This window comes from Gossypium arboreum, chromosome 7, assembly GCF_025698485.1.
Source record: "Gossypium arboreum isolate Shixiya-1 chromosome 7, ASM2569848v2, whole genome shotgun sequence".
Classification (NCBI taxonomy): domain Eukaryota; kingdom Viridiplantae; phylum Streptophyta; class Magnoliopsida; order Malvales; family Malvaceae; genus Gossypium; species Gossypium arboreum.
In genome coordinates this window covers 75,467,214-75,489,925 of record NC_069076.1, presented here as the reverse complement: position 1 = coordinate 75,489,925, position 22,712 = coordinate 75,467,214, and the positions used below count along the sequence as shown (strand labels likewise).

Below are 22,712 nucleotides of genomic sequence, written 5' to 3'. Positions count from 1 at the left end.
TATTTCTACTTCGAATTTATGGTCTTGAAATCACTGTTCCGACTAGGCCCTAAATCGAGATGTTACAACTCTCTCCCCCTTTAAGAATCTTCATCCCTGAAAATCTTACCGGTGAAAAGGTTTGGGTATTGGGTTCTAATAGTCTCCTCAGGCTCCCATGTAACTTCTTCAACTCCATATCTTTGCCACAATTCTTTCATGAGAGCAATATTCTTATTTCTCAACTGTTTGACTTCCCGAGCTAGAATCTTAATTGGTTCCTCACCGTAAGTCATATCTGAGCGAATCTCAACTTCTGCCTGTGAAATCACATGTGAGGGATCAGATCAGTAAAAGTGCAACATAGATTCGTGGAACACATCATGAATCCTTTCCAACTCTGATGGCAAGGCCAACCGATATGCTATTGGTCCTATCCTTTCGGTAATCTTATACGGCCCTATGAAATGAGGACTTAATTTTCCCTTCTTACCAAATCTCAGAACCTTTTTCCACGGAGACACTTTTAAAAATACCCTATCACCAACTTGATACTCAATTTCCTTTCGTTTCAAATCCGCGTAGGATTTCTGTCTATCAGAAACAGCTTTCAAGCTATCACGAATAATCTTTATCTTTTCCTCAGTCTCCATAATTAAGTCAACCCCATGAATCTTGTTTTCTTTGAGTTCAATCCAATATAAGGGTGCTCGGCACTTACGCCCATATAATGCCTCATAAGATGCCGTTTTCAAACTCGATTGATAACTTTTGTTGTAGGTAAACTCTACCAATGGTAAGTATTTTTCCCAACTACCTTGGAATTCAAAAACACAACACCTGAGCATATCTTCCAAGGTCTGAATCACTCTCTCGGATTGGCTATCTATTTGTGGATGAAAAGTAATACTAAAATTCAGCTTCGTACCCAAAGCTTTTTGTAACTTTTTTCCAAAATTGAGAAGTGAACCTCAGATTTCTATCCGAAAGAATTGACAATGGCACTCCGTGAAGTCTCACAATTTTAGTAATGTACAACTCGGCTAACTTATCAAGCGAGAAATCAGTTCGTACTGGTATAAAATGAGCTGATTTGGTCAATCTATCGACTATAACCCACACAACATCTTTCTTCTTTGATGTCAATGGCAACCCTGTAACAAAGTTCATTGTAATACGGTCCTATTTCCACTCGAGAACCATGATGGACTGAAGTAACCCTAAAGGTACTTGATGTTCAGCCTTTACCTACTGACAAACTAGACGTTTCGATATGAATTCTGAGATATCCCTTTTCATGCCATTCCACCAATACATTTTCTTCAAGTCATTATACATCTTTGTACTGCCTGGGTGGATTGACAAACAACCGCTATGCACCTCATGTAAAATATTTTGAATCAACTCGGCATCGTTCGGAACACAGATCCTACCACGGACCCTCAAGCAACAATCGAAGTCATTCTGAAAATTCGGTTCATTGCTAGACTCACATTGAACTCTTTTAACTTGTAACTCTTTATCAACTTTCTGGCCATCAAAAATATATTAAAGGAAAGTTGGTCTAGCTCTCAATTCTGCTAGGATCGAGCCATCATTGGACAAAGCCAGTCATGTACCCATGGCCCTCAAGGTAAATAATGATTTTCTACTCAAAGCGTCAGCGACCACATTCGCCTTACCCGGAGGGTAATCAATCACAAGCTCGTAATCTTTGAGTAATTCAAGCCATCTACGTTGCCTTAGGTTCAAATCCTTTTGAGTCATCAAGTATTTTACACTTTTATGATTGGTGAACACCAGACACTTCTCACCATACAGATAGTGTCTCCAAATCTTTAACGCAAATATAATGGTGGCCAATTCCAAATCATAAGCCAGGTAGTTCTTCTCGTGAGGCTTTAACTGTCTTGAAGCGTAGGCTACTACCTTACCCTCTTGCATGAGTACGTATCCCAAGACATTCAATGATGCATCACTAAAAATCATGAATTCTTTACCTGACTCGAGTTGTACCAAAATTGATGCTTCGGTTAGTAACATCTTTAGCTTCTCGAAGCATTGCTGAAACTTTTTCAACCACTCAAACTTAACATTCTTTTGGAGCAGCCTTGTCATCGAAGTGGCGATCATAGAAAACCCTTTAACAAACCGTCTGTAGTAGCCAGCCAAGCCTAAAAACCTTCTAACTTCTATCATGTTTCTCATCCGTTTCCATTCAATAATAGCTACGATCTTACTCGGGTCAACTCTAATGCCATCACCTAAAACAATATGTCCCAAAAATCTGACTTTTTTAGGCCAAAATTCACTTTTGCTGAACTTAGCATACAATTGCTTATCTCTCAGAGTTTGCAAAATCGTTCTCAAGTGTTCAGCATGCTCAGACTCATTATGTGAATAAATCAATATATCATCAATAAACACTACAACAAAATTATCCAAGTATGGTCGAAAAATTCGATTCATCAAGTCTATAAATACTACGGGAGCATTCGTTAGCCCAAACGGCATAACAAGGAATTCATAATGACCATACCTTATTCGAATAGCAGTTTTGGGCACATCTGACTCTTTGACGCGCAATTGGTAATAGTCGGACCTCAAATCTATCTTTGAAAATATCGTTGCTCCCTTCAATTGGTCAAACAAGTCATCAATCCTCAGCAACAGGTATTTATTCTTAATTGTTACCTTATTGAGTTGATGGTAGTTGATGTAGAGTCTTATAGAACCGTCCTTCTTTTTCACGAATAACACCGGTGACCTAGGGAGAGAAACTAGGTCTTGCAAAACATTTATCCGTCAATTCTTGCAACTGAGACTTTAATTTTTTTAATTTTTAAGGGGCCATCCGATACGGGGCAATCGAAATAGGTGTTGTTCCCGACACTAGATCAATACTAAATTCAACTTCTCTAATAGGGGGCAATCTCGGCAACTCCTCCGGAAACACATCTGGGTAGTCACATACTACTGGCACTGATTCAATTTTCAATCCAGACATACTACGGCCAAATAGGCTTCACACCCCTTTCTCATGCATTTTTTAACCGACATAGAGGAAATCACAACGGATGGTATGTTTGACTCATCTGGTTCCACCCGAAGAGTTTCACCATTTTCACACCTCAATTCTATGACCTTCTGTTTACAATTTACTATAGCGTCATGTAGTGTCAACCAATCCACACCCAATATAACATTGATCTCATCTAATGGAAACAACATTAAGTCAACCAGAAAACAATGTTCTCTAATCATCAAAGGGCATTTCTTGCATACTTTGTCAACTAATACATGTTTGCCTAACGGGTTCGACACCTTTATCACGTATTCAGTAAACTCTACAGGTAATTCCTTACTAGACACTAATTTAATGCAAACATACGAATGGGTTGATCTCAATTCAATCAAAGCAACAACAGGAATATCATAAAGAAAGAATGTACCCGTAATGACATCAAAAGCTGAGGCTTCCTCTCTAGTACGTACGACATAAGTTCTTACAGGGGCTCGAGCCTTTGATTTTACAGTGGAGTCTTTTGCAACACTACGACCACCACTGGCACTTCTGGGGTATCTTGGAGGGCTACCTCGAGAAATGAGAGAACTCGATTTCGAGGTTGGCTCAATCTCTTTGTCAACTCGTTCTAAGAAATCTTTAAGGAAGTAATCAAGAGAACTACACCTGAAGCATGGCCCACTCATCATTCGGCACTCTCCTAAGTGAAACTTATTACAACTATTACACCGCAGTTTTTGGTTTCCCACACTCCCTAACTAGTCGCCATGGAAGATGAAGACCACAGATTGAGACACTTAGAGCTTCTTGCTTTACTCAAATGTCCCACTAATAAATTAGAGTGTTCTTGATAACTTCTCGACTTCTTTGTGAGAGATGTGTATGCCTTACCCATGAATCTTTTACTCAAAACCCGAGCTTTCCTCTCTGCTTTTTTCTTTTCATTATTTAGCTCTTCAGCTTTCTTAGCTTTATCGACTAACACGGCGAACTCTCTTATTTCTAGGATCCCAATCAATAGTTTAACATCCTCGTTTAGTCCTTTCTCAAAGGGTTTGCACATTTCCACTTCATTTTGAACCCACTCTCGGGCATATTGGCCCAGTCGGACAAACTCCCGTTCATATTCTGACATAGTCAATTCCCTTGCCTAAGCTCTAAAAATTCCTTTCTCTTCTGATCCAAGAACCTTTGACTGGTATACTTATTTTTTAAATTTGGCTTGAAAGAACTCTCATGTAATATTCTCTCTCGATGCTACTGAGGATATAGTTTTCCACCAGTTGTATGCAGTGTCTTTTAGTAGAGATACCGCGCACTTCAAGCATTCTTCAAGGGTACATGACAACTCATCAAGAACTCACATGGTGTTCTCAAGCCAGAACTCTGCCCGTTCTGGATCATCATCAATTGTAGCCCTAAACTCTTCAGCCCCATATTTCCTAAGTTTGTCTACTGGAGCTTTACCAATTCTTACTGATGCAATACCTTGTGGTACTTCTTCTTCAGATCGTGTAAGAGGTGGGGGAGGTCATGGTATAGCAGGGTTGGTTCTCAAGTACTCGCCAAATCATTCATCTATTATTTTGAAAAAGGCTATTTTTACCTCTTCTCGACCCCTAGACATAGGCCTTCTACTACTACTAGACGTGGCTCGCTGTACGGAAGCTTGAGCATGGCTCTCAGCTTCCTTGGACTCATGTCAGGCTTGGTTGGAAGACATTTACTATATACAAATACATTTAAAACGGTTAGGAGATGTCACACTATTATAACTTGTATAATGGAATATATAGATACATGCTACGTTAGTTCGAGAATCGACTAAACCGTAGCACTGATACCACTAAATGTAACACTCCTTACCTGTATCCAAAGTCGAGATAGGGTACGAGGCATTACCAGACACATACACAAATATTCATGCAAAATCGGCTATAAAATATTTTTATTGAAAACAAAATTCAATCATACATAAGCATAATATCCCTTATATGGGCCTATGAGACCCAAAACATGCATTGGGAATGGTTCAAGACCGAACTGGAAACTTTGGAAAATTCTCTTGAGTACTGAGTCATACGCCCGTGTAAAACAGAGGATACACATGCATGCTTTCAACACGCTCGTGTCATCAGGCCGTGTAACTCTCTGATTGTGACGTCAACACCAAAATAAGGTCACACGACCGTGTCAGATGCTCGTGTGGCTAGACCGTGAGGTTAATTAAAAATTAAATGATTTTTCATAAAATGGTGCAGATTTCGCACAGCCAGAGTACACACCTATGTGGGTAGGCCGTGTCTCTCACATGGCCAAGACATACGCTCGTGTCTTAGTCCGTGTGTTTACTACTGGGTATTCTGACTTGAAAAACTAGGGTGTAAGGGACACACGGCTGAACGACACGCCCATGGGGCAGACCATGTGTCAAACATGGCATAGACACATGCCCGTGTATCTATTAGTGTGGACAATTTTGTGGCTATTTTCAAAGCCAATTGCCACCCTCCTTTGAACATGATCAATCATAGTTTCAAAGGCTTACAACATGGCTTGATTTTTACTCAAAATGTGGTTAATATATATGACCATATAGAGTTCAATTAGCATATATTTAGTTTAGAAAGTGACTTAAGTCATTCCATACAAATTCCATAACAAATCTTTAGCAATAACCTACTTCTCATTTATACCATTTTATCAAGATTGTGGCCACATCTATTGATTATAATTCTTTCTCTAAACATGAATGACAATCATCACTCTAGTCAACACAAGTAACCATCATGCATAACATGAGTGTAACTCAATTCACACATGCATAATTAATTAGAGTTACAACCCAATAATCACATATTAGCCATATCACATGGCTATATACAAAATAAATTATCAATCATCAAAAACCATCACACTTGGCCAAATTAATGACACGTATGACAAAAGATAAGTTACCCTATACATGTTATTATAACAAAATGAATATTTCTTTTATACCCAAAATGAGATTGTTGATAGTGTGATCAAAGCTCCAACCGTCCTCCAACCTTCACGAGTCCACAAGCACTATAAGGCAGGGAAAAGTAAATCGAGATAAGCATTACATGCTTAGCGAGTTCGTATAACGGAAAGTAACTTACTGATCATTTTAAACACATAATTTCAATAAGTCATACTATCCATCAATTATAGATAATGTTCCCTAAACACTTGCACTCAATTAACAAGTTAGTCATAAATATTCCAAGATACATAGATGAGCTCATTATATCATGTACGTATTCTATTTCATGTTTCTCATGACTTATATATATATATATATATATATATATATTATCCATTGAATTATTGAATTTTCGATGGATATTTCATCACATAGCACACTCTAGGTGTACTATTTTATTATCCGTCAATTCATATCCAGTAGTACCTTACAGCAGAATTACTAGTCTAGGCTAAATTCTAGCTGTGATAGTGTACTATTTTATTCTCATGTCTTATATCAAAATAAATATTTCTTTTATACCCAAAACGAGATTGTTAATAGTGTGATCAAAGCTTCAACCGTCCTCTAACCTTCACGAGTCCACAAGCACTATAAGATAGGGAAAAGTAAATCGGGGTAAGCATTACATGCTTAGCGAGTTCGTATAACAGAAAGTAACTTACCGATCATTTTAAACACATAATTTCAATAAGTCATACTATCCGTCAATTATAGATAATGTTCCCTAAACACTTGCACTGAATTAACAAGTTAGTCACAAATATTCCAAGATACATAGATGAGCTCATTATATCATGTTCGTATTCTATTTCACATTTCTCATGTCTTATATATATATATATATATATATATATATTATCCATTGAGTTATTGAATTTCCAACGGATATTTCATCACATAGCACACTCTAAGTGTACTATTTTATTATCCGTCAATTCATATCCAGTAGTACCTTTTTGGTACATTCTTGAGCCATATATCTTACAGTAGAATTATTACTCTAGGCTAAATTCTAGCTGTACCATATACTCTAAGAATTTTGTCGGATTACCAATTCAGGCTGAATCCTTTGTATGACAAAGAATCCCCTATAGAGCTAAATCTGGATTACCAGTCTAGGCTAAATCCAGTCAATTAGGATTACCAATCCAGGCTAAATCCTAATTGAAACATGTACCCGATAGACTAATTTTAGGATTACCCGTCTGGGCTAAATCCTTTTCATAATGAGATCAATGGATTACCTATCCGGGCTAAATCCTTTCTGCAACACATGCAGGATCTCATTTCACATAAGAGATAACCTATCCATCGGAATTCAGTATTCAAACAGATTACAATCTTTTCTCGATAATTTCCAAGTTTATGGATATTTTCACACAACTCAATATTTTTACATTACACATTCAATTCAACTCAACAAATAAAATCAACATATTTACATATCCAATTAAGTTATACGAACTTACCTGGACGATGATTCGGGTTTGAATTCAGACTATTCCAAAACCTTTTGTTTTTCGTGGTCTACACCTAGGATTGGTCTTTCCGTGTCTATATAAGCAAATTAAATTATTAGTTCATCACAATTCCCAATTTTAGCCCAAAAACTTACTCTATGGCAAAATTACCCTTTTACCCCTAGCTTTACACATTTTTACATTTTAGTCCCTAGGCTCGTAAAATGAAATGCATGCATTTTCTTGGTTACCCAAGCCTAGCTGAACTTATAGCATGCTCATATTAGCCCACATTTTCCTTTATTTCACAGTTTTACTACTCATTTATACACCTTTTCCGAACAAGTCCTTTTTAAGTGTTTTCACTAGAAACCACTTAGTAAAAGATGTTTATCACACATCAAACATTCATATTCCTCCATTAAACATCAAGATATAAACATGTCACACATGGGTCAAATTTCATACATGAACCTTAGCTCAAAATATGGCTAGAAATGGATAGATCATGCTTCAAGGACTTCAAAAATTCAAAGAACATTAAAAAACAGGGCTAAGGAGCACTTACAATCAAGCTTGAAATGTTGAAAACCCTAGCTATGGAACCCCTTGAATTTTCGGCACACTATGAGGAAGATGAACAACATTTTTGCTTGATTTTTCCCTTTTTATTCTTTAATTAACCAAATGACCAAAATGTCATTTTTACTAAACTTTGAATTTTTATCCATGCATGTCCATTTTTGTCCAAAATTTTAGAACTTGGTCAAATTTCTATCCAAGGGACTCTAATTATAATCCAACTCAATTTCATGCTAAGAGCTTCTAGAACTCAAGTTTTGCAACTTATTCAATGTAGTCCCTACAATCAAATTGGGTATCTTAGGCATAGTATTTCCTCATGAAATTATCACATAAGCATGCATTCACATCCTAGACTTTATAATAATCATAAAATAATTATTTTTACTTTGAATTTGTGGTCTCGAAACCACTTTGTTCTTAAATCGAGATGTTACACTAAAATTCAAAAACTAAGAGAATTTTTTTATAATTACATATATATAATTATTAAAATGTATATAAAAATAAACTTAGACAAATGTACACGAAGGTTGATCTCATTAGGACATCTAATTTGTCCACATTTATTCTAAAAGAGTATTTGTAAATTATTTTATATATTCTTATAATTTAAAAACTTAAAAATATTATTATCTTTTTAGATTTTATTTGGAATTTTAAGTATTTTAGAAAATTTCAGAATTTTTTATTATTTTGCACATGTCAGCCTTTTATTAGTTTATTTGATATTCCTTTTAATTAAAAACATGGAAGTAACAAAGTGCTTGATGGAAAGAAAGTTCATACACTAAACCAACAAAAAATTTTCTTAAAGCACGGAACTGAGTATTTGTATATAGTACAAAAGAAAAATAGATATTAAGACATTTCTTTTTATCAATTTTTTCTTGTTAAATAGAATTATTATATTAACCCTTTGGTTAAAAATTCTAATATTTATATTTTTATACAATTATTAAATTATTTATAAATCTCTCAAATCTTAAAATATTATGCTTAAAATGTTAGGACTCACAATTTTAATAATAAAAATATCAATTGAATTAACAAATGAAGTAAAACCTAAACATAAATATGATTAATTAATAAGCACATGTTGTTGACACATTAACAATATTTAAATTCATCATGTATATTACATTATATTTTTATTTATTTAAACATTCCTATCAAACATTTACGTCGTAATCTATACATATATTTATACAGTAACAGTTCATAAATGTGGTGTGGTTTATAATTAATTGTTATTTTGAAGTTGCTTGGAATGATTTCATTTACCTGATTTGGAGTGAAATAGAGGCATTTTATAGGTTTACAAGCACACAAAGCTGATATTTTGGTGAAAATTCAAGAGTGTGAACAATTTAGACCTGGGGAACAGCAAGAAGAAAAATACGTAGAAGGAATTGGTGAAAAGGAGGCAGCAAGAAACGGATGAAATAAATGGGGAACAGCAAGAAGAAAAATACGTAGAAGGAATTGGTGAAAAGGAGGCAGCAAGAAAAGGATGAAATAAAGCAGGCAAAGAACAAAAAAAAAAAAAAAAAAGGGCAAATTACAAATTGTTGGAAACATATTTGCTCATTTTATCTCTTAATTATACAAGACAAAGCAGAAAACAAACCCAAAAAGGGAAACCACAGGACACAAAATACAAAACCAAACCACAAATAAATAAAGAGAGTGAGATGTGGCAAACCAACAAAGCGACAGTAGGAAGAAACTAAAGCATTGAAAAAGATGTTCACGTCACACACTTACTAGATAAACTTAGTGGTCTAGCCTCCTGAGAAGAGCAGATTTGAGGCCTTGTTCATTTCTGAGTTCAAGATCAGGGACGTTGACTACGATATCCTGGAGCATGGTCTCGTTAACACACGACATGCTTGCATGATGGATCGGAAACTCCAGATCACGAAGGGCAACCATTAACCTAGTAACTGGATAGTTCATATTCTCTGATTGAACCCTAATCATTGCATCATTCCCCATGATCTTGATATCAAATTCAAGGCCAACGCACCCTGCTGTTGCAGGGGATGGTGAATTATCAGGCTTTGCTGCTTCCTTTTCCACGGAAGTGGTTGTGCTTTGGTTATCCGTAACATCAACCATTTCTACCTTAGGTTTCTTACACTCCCTCTGAAGCTGCGATTCCAGTTCTTCGACTTTCGCTTTTAGCTCACTGATGTATGAGACAGCGTCAGATAAGAGCGATGCTTTGTCCATGCGCGACACGTTCGGGACTACGGCTCGGAGAGCATAGAACCTGTGGTTCAGCTTCTCACGGCGTTGCCTCTCAGCTTCCACGTGGTTCAACGGTGTCTCTCGTCCAAGTCCGGGTTTCCTTCCACGTTTCTGTGGGGTTCTCTGCTCTAAATGACTCATGGCAAGTGATGGGCGATCCGTGTCAGAATGCTCCGAGTCCACAGAAGAAGATTGCCCAAGTTTTGTGGAATACTTCTTGGTTGGGTGGTTGTGGTGTTCTTGCTTGGTTTCATTAACAGGACCTACATTTTCTTCTTCTTCTTCAACACCGGAAACTATACCCATGTCTGCAAAAGAGATGTTTCTGTCGAGGAAGGGGATTGAAGGTCGGGTTAGAGTTGGATCTGTACTTGATTGCTTTTGTAACAAGTCAATGGGATCAGCTCCGAAAATGGATTTCACTTGTTGGACTAAACCCCAATTTTCACTGATCATTTCTACGGATCCTAATTCAAGAACCCCGCAAGAAGTTGGTATACAGACCATCGTCTCAATGCCATGCATTTGTGCTTCTATAGCTCTTTCACAGTTGTAAAACTGCAAAGCATGAGCACCGGTTAACCAAACCAGAGAGCCAGTACTTAGAGCCATGCCTGGAATCCCTTCTCCAGCAGGGAAAGATCGAGACAATGACATCACGTAGAACCATTCAGCATCACTGACCCCGGTGGTGCCGTCCATCATCGACACATCTACCTCATGGTTATCTCCGATGAGAGTTTGGGCTCCTTTCATCTCCTTTCTTCTTTCATTTTCTAGGCACGAAATGTTGGCGCTTAATAATTTTGGAGGCGTACCTTTGGTGGTGCCTTGAAAATAACCATCTCCCCAGCACAAAAACAAACGACCAAGTTCATCGTTTGATGTCTGCCAAAATATAGCATATGTCCACCAAATTTGCTGGCTCTGTACCACAAATTGGAGCCTCTGCTGGAGAGTTGAAGGTGAAGTTTCCTGGGTCATATAGACCAGTGAAGAAGATGAAGATGGAGAGATTATAAGTTCTTCCATGGCTGACCGATACAAAAAGAAGGAAAACAATACACGAGGGAATCTGAAAGGCTGAGATTTTGGAAGTTCTTTACAACAAATAAGCCATTAAGTCATCTTAAATTTTACAAGGAAAAGAAAAACCAAAAGAGAATACGGGGTGCATTGGACAAAAAAGGGGGATGGAGGAGGAGTTTATAAGCTTTGTAACTTATAAGGTGGGGGCCACAAGATCCTAAAATACTCTGCATGCTCACCTATAAGCTTTGTCCACTTTTCTTTGTTCATTTTAACAGTAAGACTGTGACGTTAACTCGTTAAGTTTTTTCGTGTTTATTTTGGCTGTGTGAAATGATTTTAGGTTATCAAGTTGGAATTATTAACCTGGAATTTTCGATAACAGAAACTAGCATATTAATCTCAATCATCCTTGCAGCATAAAGGAAAGAGGGATTTGTTTCTAACTTGATGTTGAAATTTTGATTAAAATTAAATTAATTGATTGAATCGATCTAATTTGATTAATCGATCTAATCAATCGGAGGTCAGTTAAAATTTTTAAAATTTCGGTCAACAGTTAATTTAATTGAAATTGAATAATTAACCGCATTAATTGAACTTAATAACTACTATTATATATTATATGTATTAAATTATTATTAGTTCGGTTAATTCGGTTAATCTAATTAAATAAACCTTAAAAATATGTTTCATATTTATTTTAACAATAAAATAAAATAAAATGTATAAATTTTAATTAATTCTGTTAATCTAAAGAATTAATTTAAAAATAATTAAAAATATTTTAATTTTATTAACAGTTAAATAATTAAAAATCCAACTAATTTAATTAATAGTAATTTGATTTGAATATTGTGAGTAAAGTTAAAGGAAGAGATAGAGTAAAGATTTTAGTGAAAAGATTAAAAAAGCACATGTTTAAATATCGTAAACGTCACATGTGAAGAGATAGAATAAAGGGCAGACATTTGGCACCACTTGCACGTGTATTGATAGCGACAGGTCTAGTGACTACGATGCGTATGGGCTCCTCGTTATTTGGCATCACACACAATTTATACATCTTTTAACCCAATCATTGAAAACTGAAAAAACTCATTAATGTATTATTATATACCAACAACCAACCATACTTAAAGAAATATCATACCGTACCATATTATACTTTTTTCTATTACGTTCTTTATATTACATTATACAATAGGAGTTATTAAAATAGCTATATATAATAGACTGACACATATTTCGTAAAATTAACATAGTTTTCATATCATTTTCAAAAAAAAAAAAATCTTATTTAATAAAAATTAATTTTCTGACATTTATAATTAACCCTTTTAATAATATTATTTTTAAAATTCAAATTTAAAATATTATTTGTGTAATTATCATCAAACCGTGTTATATTTATATTAGCTAAAGGCTTTACATTTGTGGTTTGAGCGCTCCTATATCAGTGTCTTTTTATATTTCAGTTTTTTTATCGTTTATAATATTAAAAAGTAAAAATATTTCTCAAGGAAAAAGGAATAATTAGTTACTTATATTATTATATCTATATAACTATATATAAAAGAAAGGTTTTGGACTAGAGGATAGGTTGAACTTAATACGGATGGAGCTGTATCGAGAAATAGCTCATTTATAGGCATCAGGGGAGTGTTTAGAAGTGCTGACGGTAAGTGGTTAGGTGGCTTTTCGATGAAGTTAGGAAATGATTCAATTTTCAAAATTGAGGTAAGAGCCTTACTTGAAGGCCTCCTTATACCATGAAGGAAAGGTTATCGACTGTTGGAAGTGGAATGTGATAATGCTCTCTTAGTTGAAGTGATTTTAGCTGGCAGAGCTGCAGATTATCATTTGACTGAAATGCGTCTTATCCATCATTTATTGAGTTGGAATTGGAAGGTCATTGTTTGTCATATTTCGAGGTCGCAAAATACAATAGTTGATCATATAACCAAGTGTATGGCGACTAATTCTAAAAAAATTTATTGGTTTGAAGAATCACCCCAATCAACTAAAAGTTTAATTGAGGCGGATTATGTTATTACTTTGAGTCACTAATGTAATTTTTTAAGTTTTTCACTTTAAACTGTCTTTTTTTCCACAAAAAAAGGAAAGAAAGAAAGGTTTTGGATACTTACCCATGCTCTTTCTTCATAATATCCAAATAGTTAATATAATTAAATTTTCTATTAAAATATTACATGATTATATATAATTTAAATATTTTAAAAACAAACACATCTTTTTTTTTTTTGAGAAATATTGGGCTGTGATTTTATTAAAAAGTAGTCAAAGAAACAACTAGAGGTGTTCATGGGCTGGGTTGGGCCGGGCTCAACTAAAAAATCATGCCCATTTATTGGGCTGGCCCGCCTACCAGTATTAATTTTTACATTATTTTTATATTATTTTTAAATATATATAATACATCAAAAATACTAAAAACATCAAAATAAATATTTCCCAACAAATTGAAAATAAATTTTAAAAAATATGTAGACTTAAATAACATAAAGATAGATGCAACTTAACAAGTAAATGCCTCTAAGATAATAAATAAATTAACAAATGCCTTTAAAATAATAATAAAATTAACAAGAAAATAAGTTTTATAAAATATCCAAAAATAACAATAAAATAGTAACAACATAATAGTAAAATGGTAGCAAAATAGGAGAAAACAACAAAAAAATAACATTCAAAAATAAAAAAAAATATAGATTTTTTTGTCCTTTAGTGAATTCAGGCCGGGCTGGACCTGCCGGGCCCGGGCTAAAAATACCTTACCCGAGGCCTGGCTTATTTTTTAAACGGGCCTTATTTTTTTGTCCAAGCTCATTTTTTGGGCCTATATTTTTGCCTAAACCCTCCCACATTTCGGGCGTTCCTTCGGGCCGGGTCGGGTAGCCCGGCGCATGAACACTCTAGAAACAACAAAATAAAAAACTTAACTAAAATTCTTTTTTTTTTGGTCCAGGCCTAGAAGCCCAAATATGTCCTAAACAAACTTAGCCCTAAACCAATAAAACTCATCACAAAACAAACCCTAAAAAAATCATCATAGCCAGCCACCATTTTTAGACGATCTTCTTTTTCTTCCACATTTCTTCTTTGTTGTGCTCTCTAAATTAGGCCGTCATGGTTCTTTGGTTTTTCCATCCCTTGATAAAGTATTTCCTTGATAAGTGAGTTTTCTCACTGCTTTGATCGCTTCTCTATTGAATCGACCCAACTTTTTGAAATACATTCCCATTTTATTTATCCCTATTACTTTGAAACTTCCAAAAACCCTAATTTTTTCTCAAAGAAGATAGTCACCCCCCTTTTTTCAACAAATTTTGCTGGAGAAATATAATTAATCAAAGCCTTCCCTGTCAATTTCAACAGCCCTTGCTACCGCACTGGATAGGCCAAATCTAAGATAAGTTTTTTCATTTCCTTTTAATCTTTCTTTTACTAAGATATAAGCAACTCTATTCATTTGTTTCCTTGCATGTTGAAAAAAACAAGTAACAAAGTTACTACATAATCATTTAGCATCAACAATGTACGCTCTAATTTTTTATCTGTCTTCCTCCCGACTTTTTACTTTTCTAATGATAGTTAACGCATTTTCCTTGACTTTAACTCGTAGGAATCCAGATTCTGCCCCAAATTGAATTGCTTGTACGCACGCGAGAGCTTCTACTGCAAATGTTGTTGGTATGTGTTCATTTCTGTAAATTTTTGTTTTTAAGACTTGACCTAAAGAGTTTCTTATAACAATCCCTATACACGATCTATTGTTCTGTTTTTCAAATGCAACATCAAAATTGATTTTGACATTCATCTCATTTGGTGGCCTCCAATTCTCATTAGCAATTATGTTGACAGGTATCATTCTATATACCCATTCAATTTCCTGTATATAGTCTAAAATGAATTAGGCAACTCTCGCTTCTGTTTGTGCCTTATTCTTATGTATTAGCAAATTTCTTGCTGACCATAAGCCCAATACAGTACATATAATGCTTTTAATCTATCTGTTTGATTTTTTTGAATAAATAACTGATCTAGTCCTTAAATTGTGCCTGATTTTGTTCCAGGGGCCATCCAATTCCTAGCATTTCCCATACTCCTGCTGCAAAATAGCAGTCTTGAAAGACATGCTCCCTAGTTTTTTCATTATTTCTGCATCTTAGGCAAGTCGCAGAATATCATATCTTGGGTTGAAGCAAATTAGAGAAAGTAGGAAGGAAATTATTTAAGGTCTTCCATACTAGGATTATTATTTTAGTTTGCAAGTTTTCCTTCCATAATTCGTTGTACATGGGTTTGTAAGAAATTTGATTTTGCTGTATGTTTGTTGAAATTTCCGATTGTATTAATTTTTTGTACCCACTGCGTACTGTATAAACTCCCGAAGCCTCTCTTCTCCATATGAATTTATCCAATTCTTTCTCAAGTGGGAGGGGAATACACAAAATTCTTACTGTGTTGTCTTGGTGGAAGGTACGTTGAATAAACTCTTGCTTCCATCGGTTTGTATCTTGCTCAATTAGTTTAAAAACTAACACAAGATTTTAGGTACTACCTGGATTTTGAATCTTGTAGTCAACTGAGCACGGAACCCATGCATCATTCCAGATTTGTATTTGAGTTCCCGATTCAACTCGCCAACCCATCCCTTTCTCAAGAAGTCCTTTTGCCGACCAAAGGCTTCGTCAGGTATATAACAGTAAATTCTCTAACCTTGCATGTATAAAGTCTGAATTTGGGCAATATTTGGCTTTTAAAGATTTGGCTAATAATGAATCCGGATAATAAATCAAACGCCAACTCTGTTTAGCTAGCATTGCCACATTAAATTTTGAAAGGCATCGAAATTTTATTCCTTCATCCTCTTTTAATTCACCAAGCTTACTCCATTCACACCAGTGTATGCCACGTTTTTCAGAACTTTTTTGCCATTAGAATCGACTCATAATATTTTCAAAATCTTTGCATAATAATTTTGGCAGCAGAAAACATGCCATTGTGTAGGTTGGAATAGCCTATAAAACTATTTTTATAAAGACCTTCTTTCCTCCCATTGACAAGAATCTAGTGCTCCACCCTCAAACCTTACTAATCATCATGTCCTTTAAATTTTGGAAAGATATTTTCTTATCCTTTCCAACCATATTTGGTAATCCTAAATATTTTTCTGGATTTTTGAAGCTTTGAACACTCAATATGTTAGCTACTTGTTCTCGAATTTGCTTAGAGACATTTGTACTAAAATATGCCATTGACTTTTCGAAATTAATACATTGCCCTGAGCATACCTGATACTCTCGTAAAACATCTTTTAGAATATTAGCTACTCTAATTGTTGCGTCCTCAAAAAGAATGCAATTATCTGCAAACAATAAGTATGTAATTGGGGACCTCTTCGGCAAACCTTTGCTCCCTTTATAGAGCCTTCCCTAGCTGTAAGCCTCATCAAAGATGATAATCCTTCACTAAAAATTAAAAATAGATATGGGATTAAAGGATCACCTTGATGCAAACCTTCACTGGGCTAAACTTTTCACCCCTCACCCCATTCAAACAAACAGAATATTTAGTTGTTTTTACACATTTCATGATTAAAGAGACAAAAGACTTTGCAAATCCCATTTTTTGCATGACTTTTTCCAAATAAAGCCACTTCACCTTGTCATATGCCTTACTCATATCCAGTTTTAGGGCTAAGCTCCTATTATTACCTATTCTCTTTTGTTTTAATGTTTGCATTAATTCATAAGCCAATAGAATATTATCAGTGATGAGTCTGCATGGAACAAATGCGCTTTGGGCCTTATCAATGCATTTATCAAGAATTTTTTGGAGCCTATTTGCAATTGTCTTAGTGATAATATTGTACATAACTGTGCATAGACTAATAGGCTGGAAATTCTTGAGATTGGTAAGATTTGCTACTTTCGGTATAAGCTCAATATTTGTTATATTAATACCATCAATCGGCTCTCTCTCATTTAAAATCTTGAGACAAAAATCACCAACTTCTTTTCTAGTAATATTCCAAAATCTTTGGAAAATAAAGCTGAAAAGCCATCACATCCAGCTGCTTTTGTTGGTCCCATACTTTGAAGTGCTGAAAAAACTTCATCACTAGTAAAAGCTTTACTTAGCATACCATCCATAGAATCTGAGATGTGTGTACCTATTCCTGAAAAAATGTATTCAAGATTACCAACACCTCCGGAAGAGAATAGATTTTCAAATATGGTTTAGTCACCTCCTCCATTGCTCTTCTATCAGAAACTAACTGATCATGTTCATTCTTCAGTTCTTCAATTCTGTTTCCTCTTCTTCTATGGGAAGCAAAATTGTGAAAAAAATTTGTATTCCTGTCTCCTTCTTTCAACCAATTCTGCCTAGCTTGTTGCTACCAATATTTCTCTTCTTTATCAATTTCCAAATTTAAATGGATTTTAGCATCAATTAAGTTAGCCAAGTTGTTATCCGTTCTTTCTATTCCATCAAAGTATTCAATACGGCCTAATAGGTTTCCTGTCAAGCCTCTCATTGACTTCCTGATTCCCATAGCCCACCTTTACAATCCTTTGCCAACCAATGTTAATTTCTCCATTACTCCTCCATTAGACAGTGTCCAAAGTTTTTTTACTTCCATCTCATGCGAATCTTCCATAAACCACCATGCTTCAAATATGAATTTTTCCATTCTCTTAAACATCTCTTCAATTTTTGTTTGTAAAAAGGCAAATGTTGCATTTTAAATTCAGGGATTAATTCTAACCAATTTTTGTTTGCAACTCCTCTGTCCAGTCATTCTTTTATGTTTGTTGTTGAAAGATTACCACGTTCCCATGTAAACTATTTTCCAGCATAGCCCACATCTTCCAGACGACAATCATTAAGAACTTGACAAAATTTTTCCATTCGGCCTTCATCCCTTGGTAAGCCCCCTTCCTTTTCAAAAGCATATAAAATCTCATTGAAGTCGCCACAAACTAACCAATTTGACTCATGTTCTCTCCCTAATCTCCTTAGAATATCCCAACCCTCGCTTCTTCCATAAGCCTCCGATGCATTATAGAAGCCGATCAATCTCCAATTTACCCTAATTTCATTGTCCTCAATATTGACATCAATATGATGTTTGGAAAAGATTCTTAAATTGATTGTTACATCACTTTTCCAACCAAGACTTAACCCTCATCTCATTTCCACTGCCGGAACATCAATACTATAAGTAAATCCACACCATTGTCGAACACTTTCCATTCGGGAATTATTTAACTTTGTCTCCATAAAGAAGACAATTTGAGGATTATATGTTTTCAGCATATGTTGAAGTCTTCTGACGCCCTATGGACTCCCTAATCCATAGACTTTCCAACTTAAAATTTTCATTGTGTCCAGTTGGCTTGCCTATTGGTAGCCGCCAATATCTGATTTTTATAATAGGTTTCTCTTCGTTCCCCTTGACCATCCACAACTATATGACTTCCTGACCTAAGCCTCTTTTTTCTTTCCTCGTTCTCTAATGGAATCTCTTACATATCCTCTATCATATCTTCTGCCTCTCCATCACTTTTACCTTTAACACTAAAACCCAGTTCTTGACTCAAACTAATAATTTTACAATCATCTTTCTTACCAATCCCCCTCCCAAAATTATTTCCTATATTATCTTCCCGTAACCAGGCGCTTCGATTAATACTCGTCCTCCTAGGTTGAGCCCTAAGTGTAGTATCCCATCTAATTCCACTTCTCTTAATCTTATGTCAATCCTTTTTTGACAAAATTTGTCTACATGTCCCAAACATCCACAAAGAAAGCAAAACAAAGACAATTTTTCATAACGAAATTTTACTAAAACCAGATCTGAATGAGGGATCAAAATCTTCTTTTTCCTCTTGAGTGGATTTCTAATATCAATCTGAACTCTAATTCGCATATAGTTTCTAAAGCCTTGATTAAGCTGTTCGGTGTCATGTTCCAAAAATTTGCCAATAAAATTTCCCAATAATTTTTCCACATTATCAGTAAAAAAACCCGGTGGAAGATTATGAATTTGTACCCAAAAATCAGAAAAAACTAATGGAACAGAACTCGGATCCTCACCATTTTTTAATTTATAAAGGATAAAGAGATGATTATTAAAAGTCCAAGGTGTTCCACTTATTACCTGTTCCAAATCAACCTCATAGAAAAATCTGAATAAATACATTTTTTCTCCAAGTTCAGAGATTTGAATTCCCCCCAACGGGTGCCATAAATTAGCCATCTTATTTTTCATGGCCAAAAAATTAACCTCATTTGCTGTGAGGGCACATCCAGCTAAGCATAAATCATATATTGATTGTTGAGGTCCTTCCTCTGCTGCAAATTGAAGCCCTTCGTCTTCGTCGTTTTCTTCATCCAGACTCAAATTTGCCAAATCAATATCCACTAATGCCATCTTCAATCCTGTGCACTATTTTCCAATGAAAAAAAAAAGAGAACTTGAAATTTATTGTCGACAGAAATTGCTAATCACCTAATCGAAATCTCACATTCAAAACCCTAGACTTTGCTAGTCAAGACCGTGCCACTTATCGGACAGACTTAAAAAAACAAACAAACACATCTTTAAAGCTAAAAAATAAAAAGTTTAACTCTTTAAAAATAAAAAATGAATTAAAATATATTTTAACTTTTATAATTTTACAGAAAATGATACTAATTATTTCAACATAGATGGTACGGACAGTTTGAATCGACATATTAAATTTGATGAGGTATTTTTTAGGCAGAGTACAAACCAGTCAGTTTTCTATACTTCATGCTTCCAACCACTGGGGACCACACAGATTCCTCCGCAACCAATACATCATTCGCATTAATCCACTCCAAGATGTTATTTTACATGAGAAAAACACTTACCAATTCCTCTATAGATTATTACCTTCAAAATCAACACTCCTAGCTCGATCATAAACTTGGGAGTTTGAACATTTTGATATCTTATGCACAAGTCTGAATTTATGAGCTCTTTCACAAATTTAATAATTATTTAAAATATTACTCTTAAAAAATTTAAATAAATAGTTGTTCAAGTTCATTTGAACTTAGACAGTCATGTATCTTTGTTCATTGTAGATATTATTTTAATAATATTTAATAATTTCTTATTGTTTTAAAATAATTTTTATGTCCAAATTTATTTTGGGCTTGAGTTTTAAATAATTATTAAATAATTATTTTATTTAGTAATTTTAAAATATTTGTCGATGTGGCAAATATAGTACACCATATGTTATTGTCGGGTTGTTTTCTCAATCATAAATCAGTTAATCACAAAAATAGGTAGAATTTTTAACTGAATCACTAATTTTCTCTTTAATTTAAAATATAATGATTAATTTATACATTTTTAAAATAAAAAATATAAAATACAATCTAACTCTTAATATAGAGACTTTTATTATATTTAATTTTCTCTCACAATTATCAAATTCATTTAGATTTATCTACTCCAATCCATAGTTTTACTTGTGCATCACTCGAAAAAGGAAAGTTTAAAAGGTTATTTGTATTTTAATTCATTAAAGCGACAATCCAAAAAGAAAATAAATAAAGTAAACCTTCAAGTCTGATAATATTGCACTGATACATAGCCGCCGGGACTCTAAAATTTAGAGACGGAAAACTATACCAAATGATGTTTTACTGGAAAGTGATTTTGGTGGGAGATGTTTAAGGTTTCGAGTTGATTCTATAATATAATATTTAATGTATTATCGAATTTTAGACATCATAAATAAATAAATAATAATATAATATATCATCATTTAAAAAAATAAAAATGAGTGAAAAGTTTATAAATAAATAATAATAATTTAAATATAATTAAATATTATAAATAAATATTAATAATTATCGAGGTTTTAAGGTGTAAATATTTTTTATCATTAATTAATACTTAATTATGTTTAAATAAAATTGTTAGGAACTCTTATATTGTTTTTATTTAATGATGATATGTCATTTTTCAGTAGAAATATATTATATTATTATGCATTGACGGTGCATAAGACTCAAATATTATTCTCATAGTTATTTAAGTTGAGTCCAATTTGAAATATGGGTTTAAATCTTTTCCTAGCTTGTCCATATATTTACTAATAGTTAACTCAAACTCATTAGAACAATCCACATTATTATTTTGAAAATTTTTAATAAAACTATTTAATAATTATAATGTATTTTTTTCTTATTTGATTTATACTATTACATATTTAGTTTTTATATAATTTAAATTACATAAAATTAAAAACAACTCTAGCGGCCACTGGACCTTAAATATTAATATCCAATCCTGATTTATCTTAAAACATATTGTTTAAGCTAATGTTTTTAGCTGCAAGCCTTTGAGTTTTGATAAGTAAACCCTAATTCTAAGGTATTAGAGAAATAAAAACTGAAAAAGTCAATTAATTTTGCAACAAAAGAATTTATTCATAGAATTGAATTTTCCTCGGTTCTGAACTTCGGAGCTTGAATTGAAGGTGAAAACCCTAAACAATTAACTGTTTGACACTGCTTTGTAATGGAACATTTTATTTTTTATTTTTTTTGTTCAACGTAACGAAGGTAAACTGATTGAAGGTGAAAATCCTAAAAAATTAAATTTGATTAAGTATTTATTAACATAAGGCTCCAACTTTATTTTATATAGGACACTTCCACCTAGTTTTGTACTAGAATTCTTGTCAGTAAAAGCTTCCTTAGTTTGTAGCTCCAGTAATGGAATAAGAGACGCATGTTTTGTCGGGCAACAGTGAGCTGCACAGGACGTTCGAAGTTTTACCAATAAATATCTTTTATAATATATATATATATATATATATTGAATGCGTCCATGGAAGTTTCTTACACCATGATCAGCATTTCACATGTATGTGTTCTCTTCGGTCCACTTGCCAATTCTGTTGGGTATGGGTCTCACTATGTGAGAAATTCATAATTTCTGCCATATTTTATTGTTTCTTTTTTGGTTTTGTCAAAAGCCATTTTTTAGGGCTTTTAACGGGTGATGTGGGTAGAAATTTTTGAGAGCCAAAAAAATCTCAAATTAAAACAGAGAGAAAGAGAGAAGAAAATTTCAATTTTTTAAGTTTGGTGCAGCAGTGATCAACTCTTCAATCGAAGGTTCATCCGTGGTTCGATTGAGCTGATTTTTGGACAGCAACTAGGCGATAAGGTGTTCTTAACTTTGTACTGTCGGATTTTTCATCCGAGTCTTGTAGCTTCGAAAATACCCATTTTTCAGCAGCTGCGTTTTGGTGATATTCTCTCATTTTTCTCTCTTTTGCTAAAGATTACATAT

The 22,712-nt window shown here is 34.0% G+C and overlaps 1 protein-coding gene across 1 annotated transcript; it reads right to left on the bottom strand.

Moving 5' to 3' along the window:
- Nucleotides 1-9,624: 9,624 nt before the first annotated feature.
- LOC108479648 (transcription factor MYC2-like) lies at nt 9,625-11,485 on the bottom strand. Its single transcript, XM_017782371.2, has one exon. It carries the CDS (start codon nt 11,339-11,341, stop codon nt 9,833-9,835), a length of 1,509 nt encoding a protein of 502 aa, XP_017637860.1. The 5' UTR covers nt 11,342-11,485; the 3' UTR covers nt 9,625-9,832.
- Nucleotides 11,486-22,712: the final 11,227 nt, after the last annotated feature.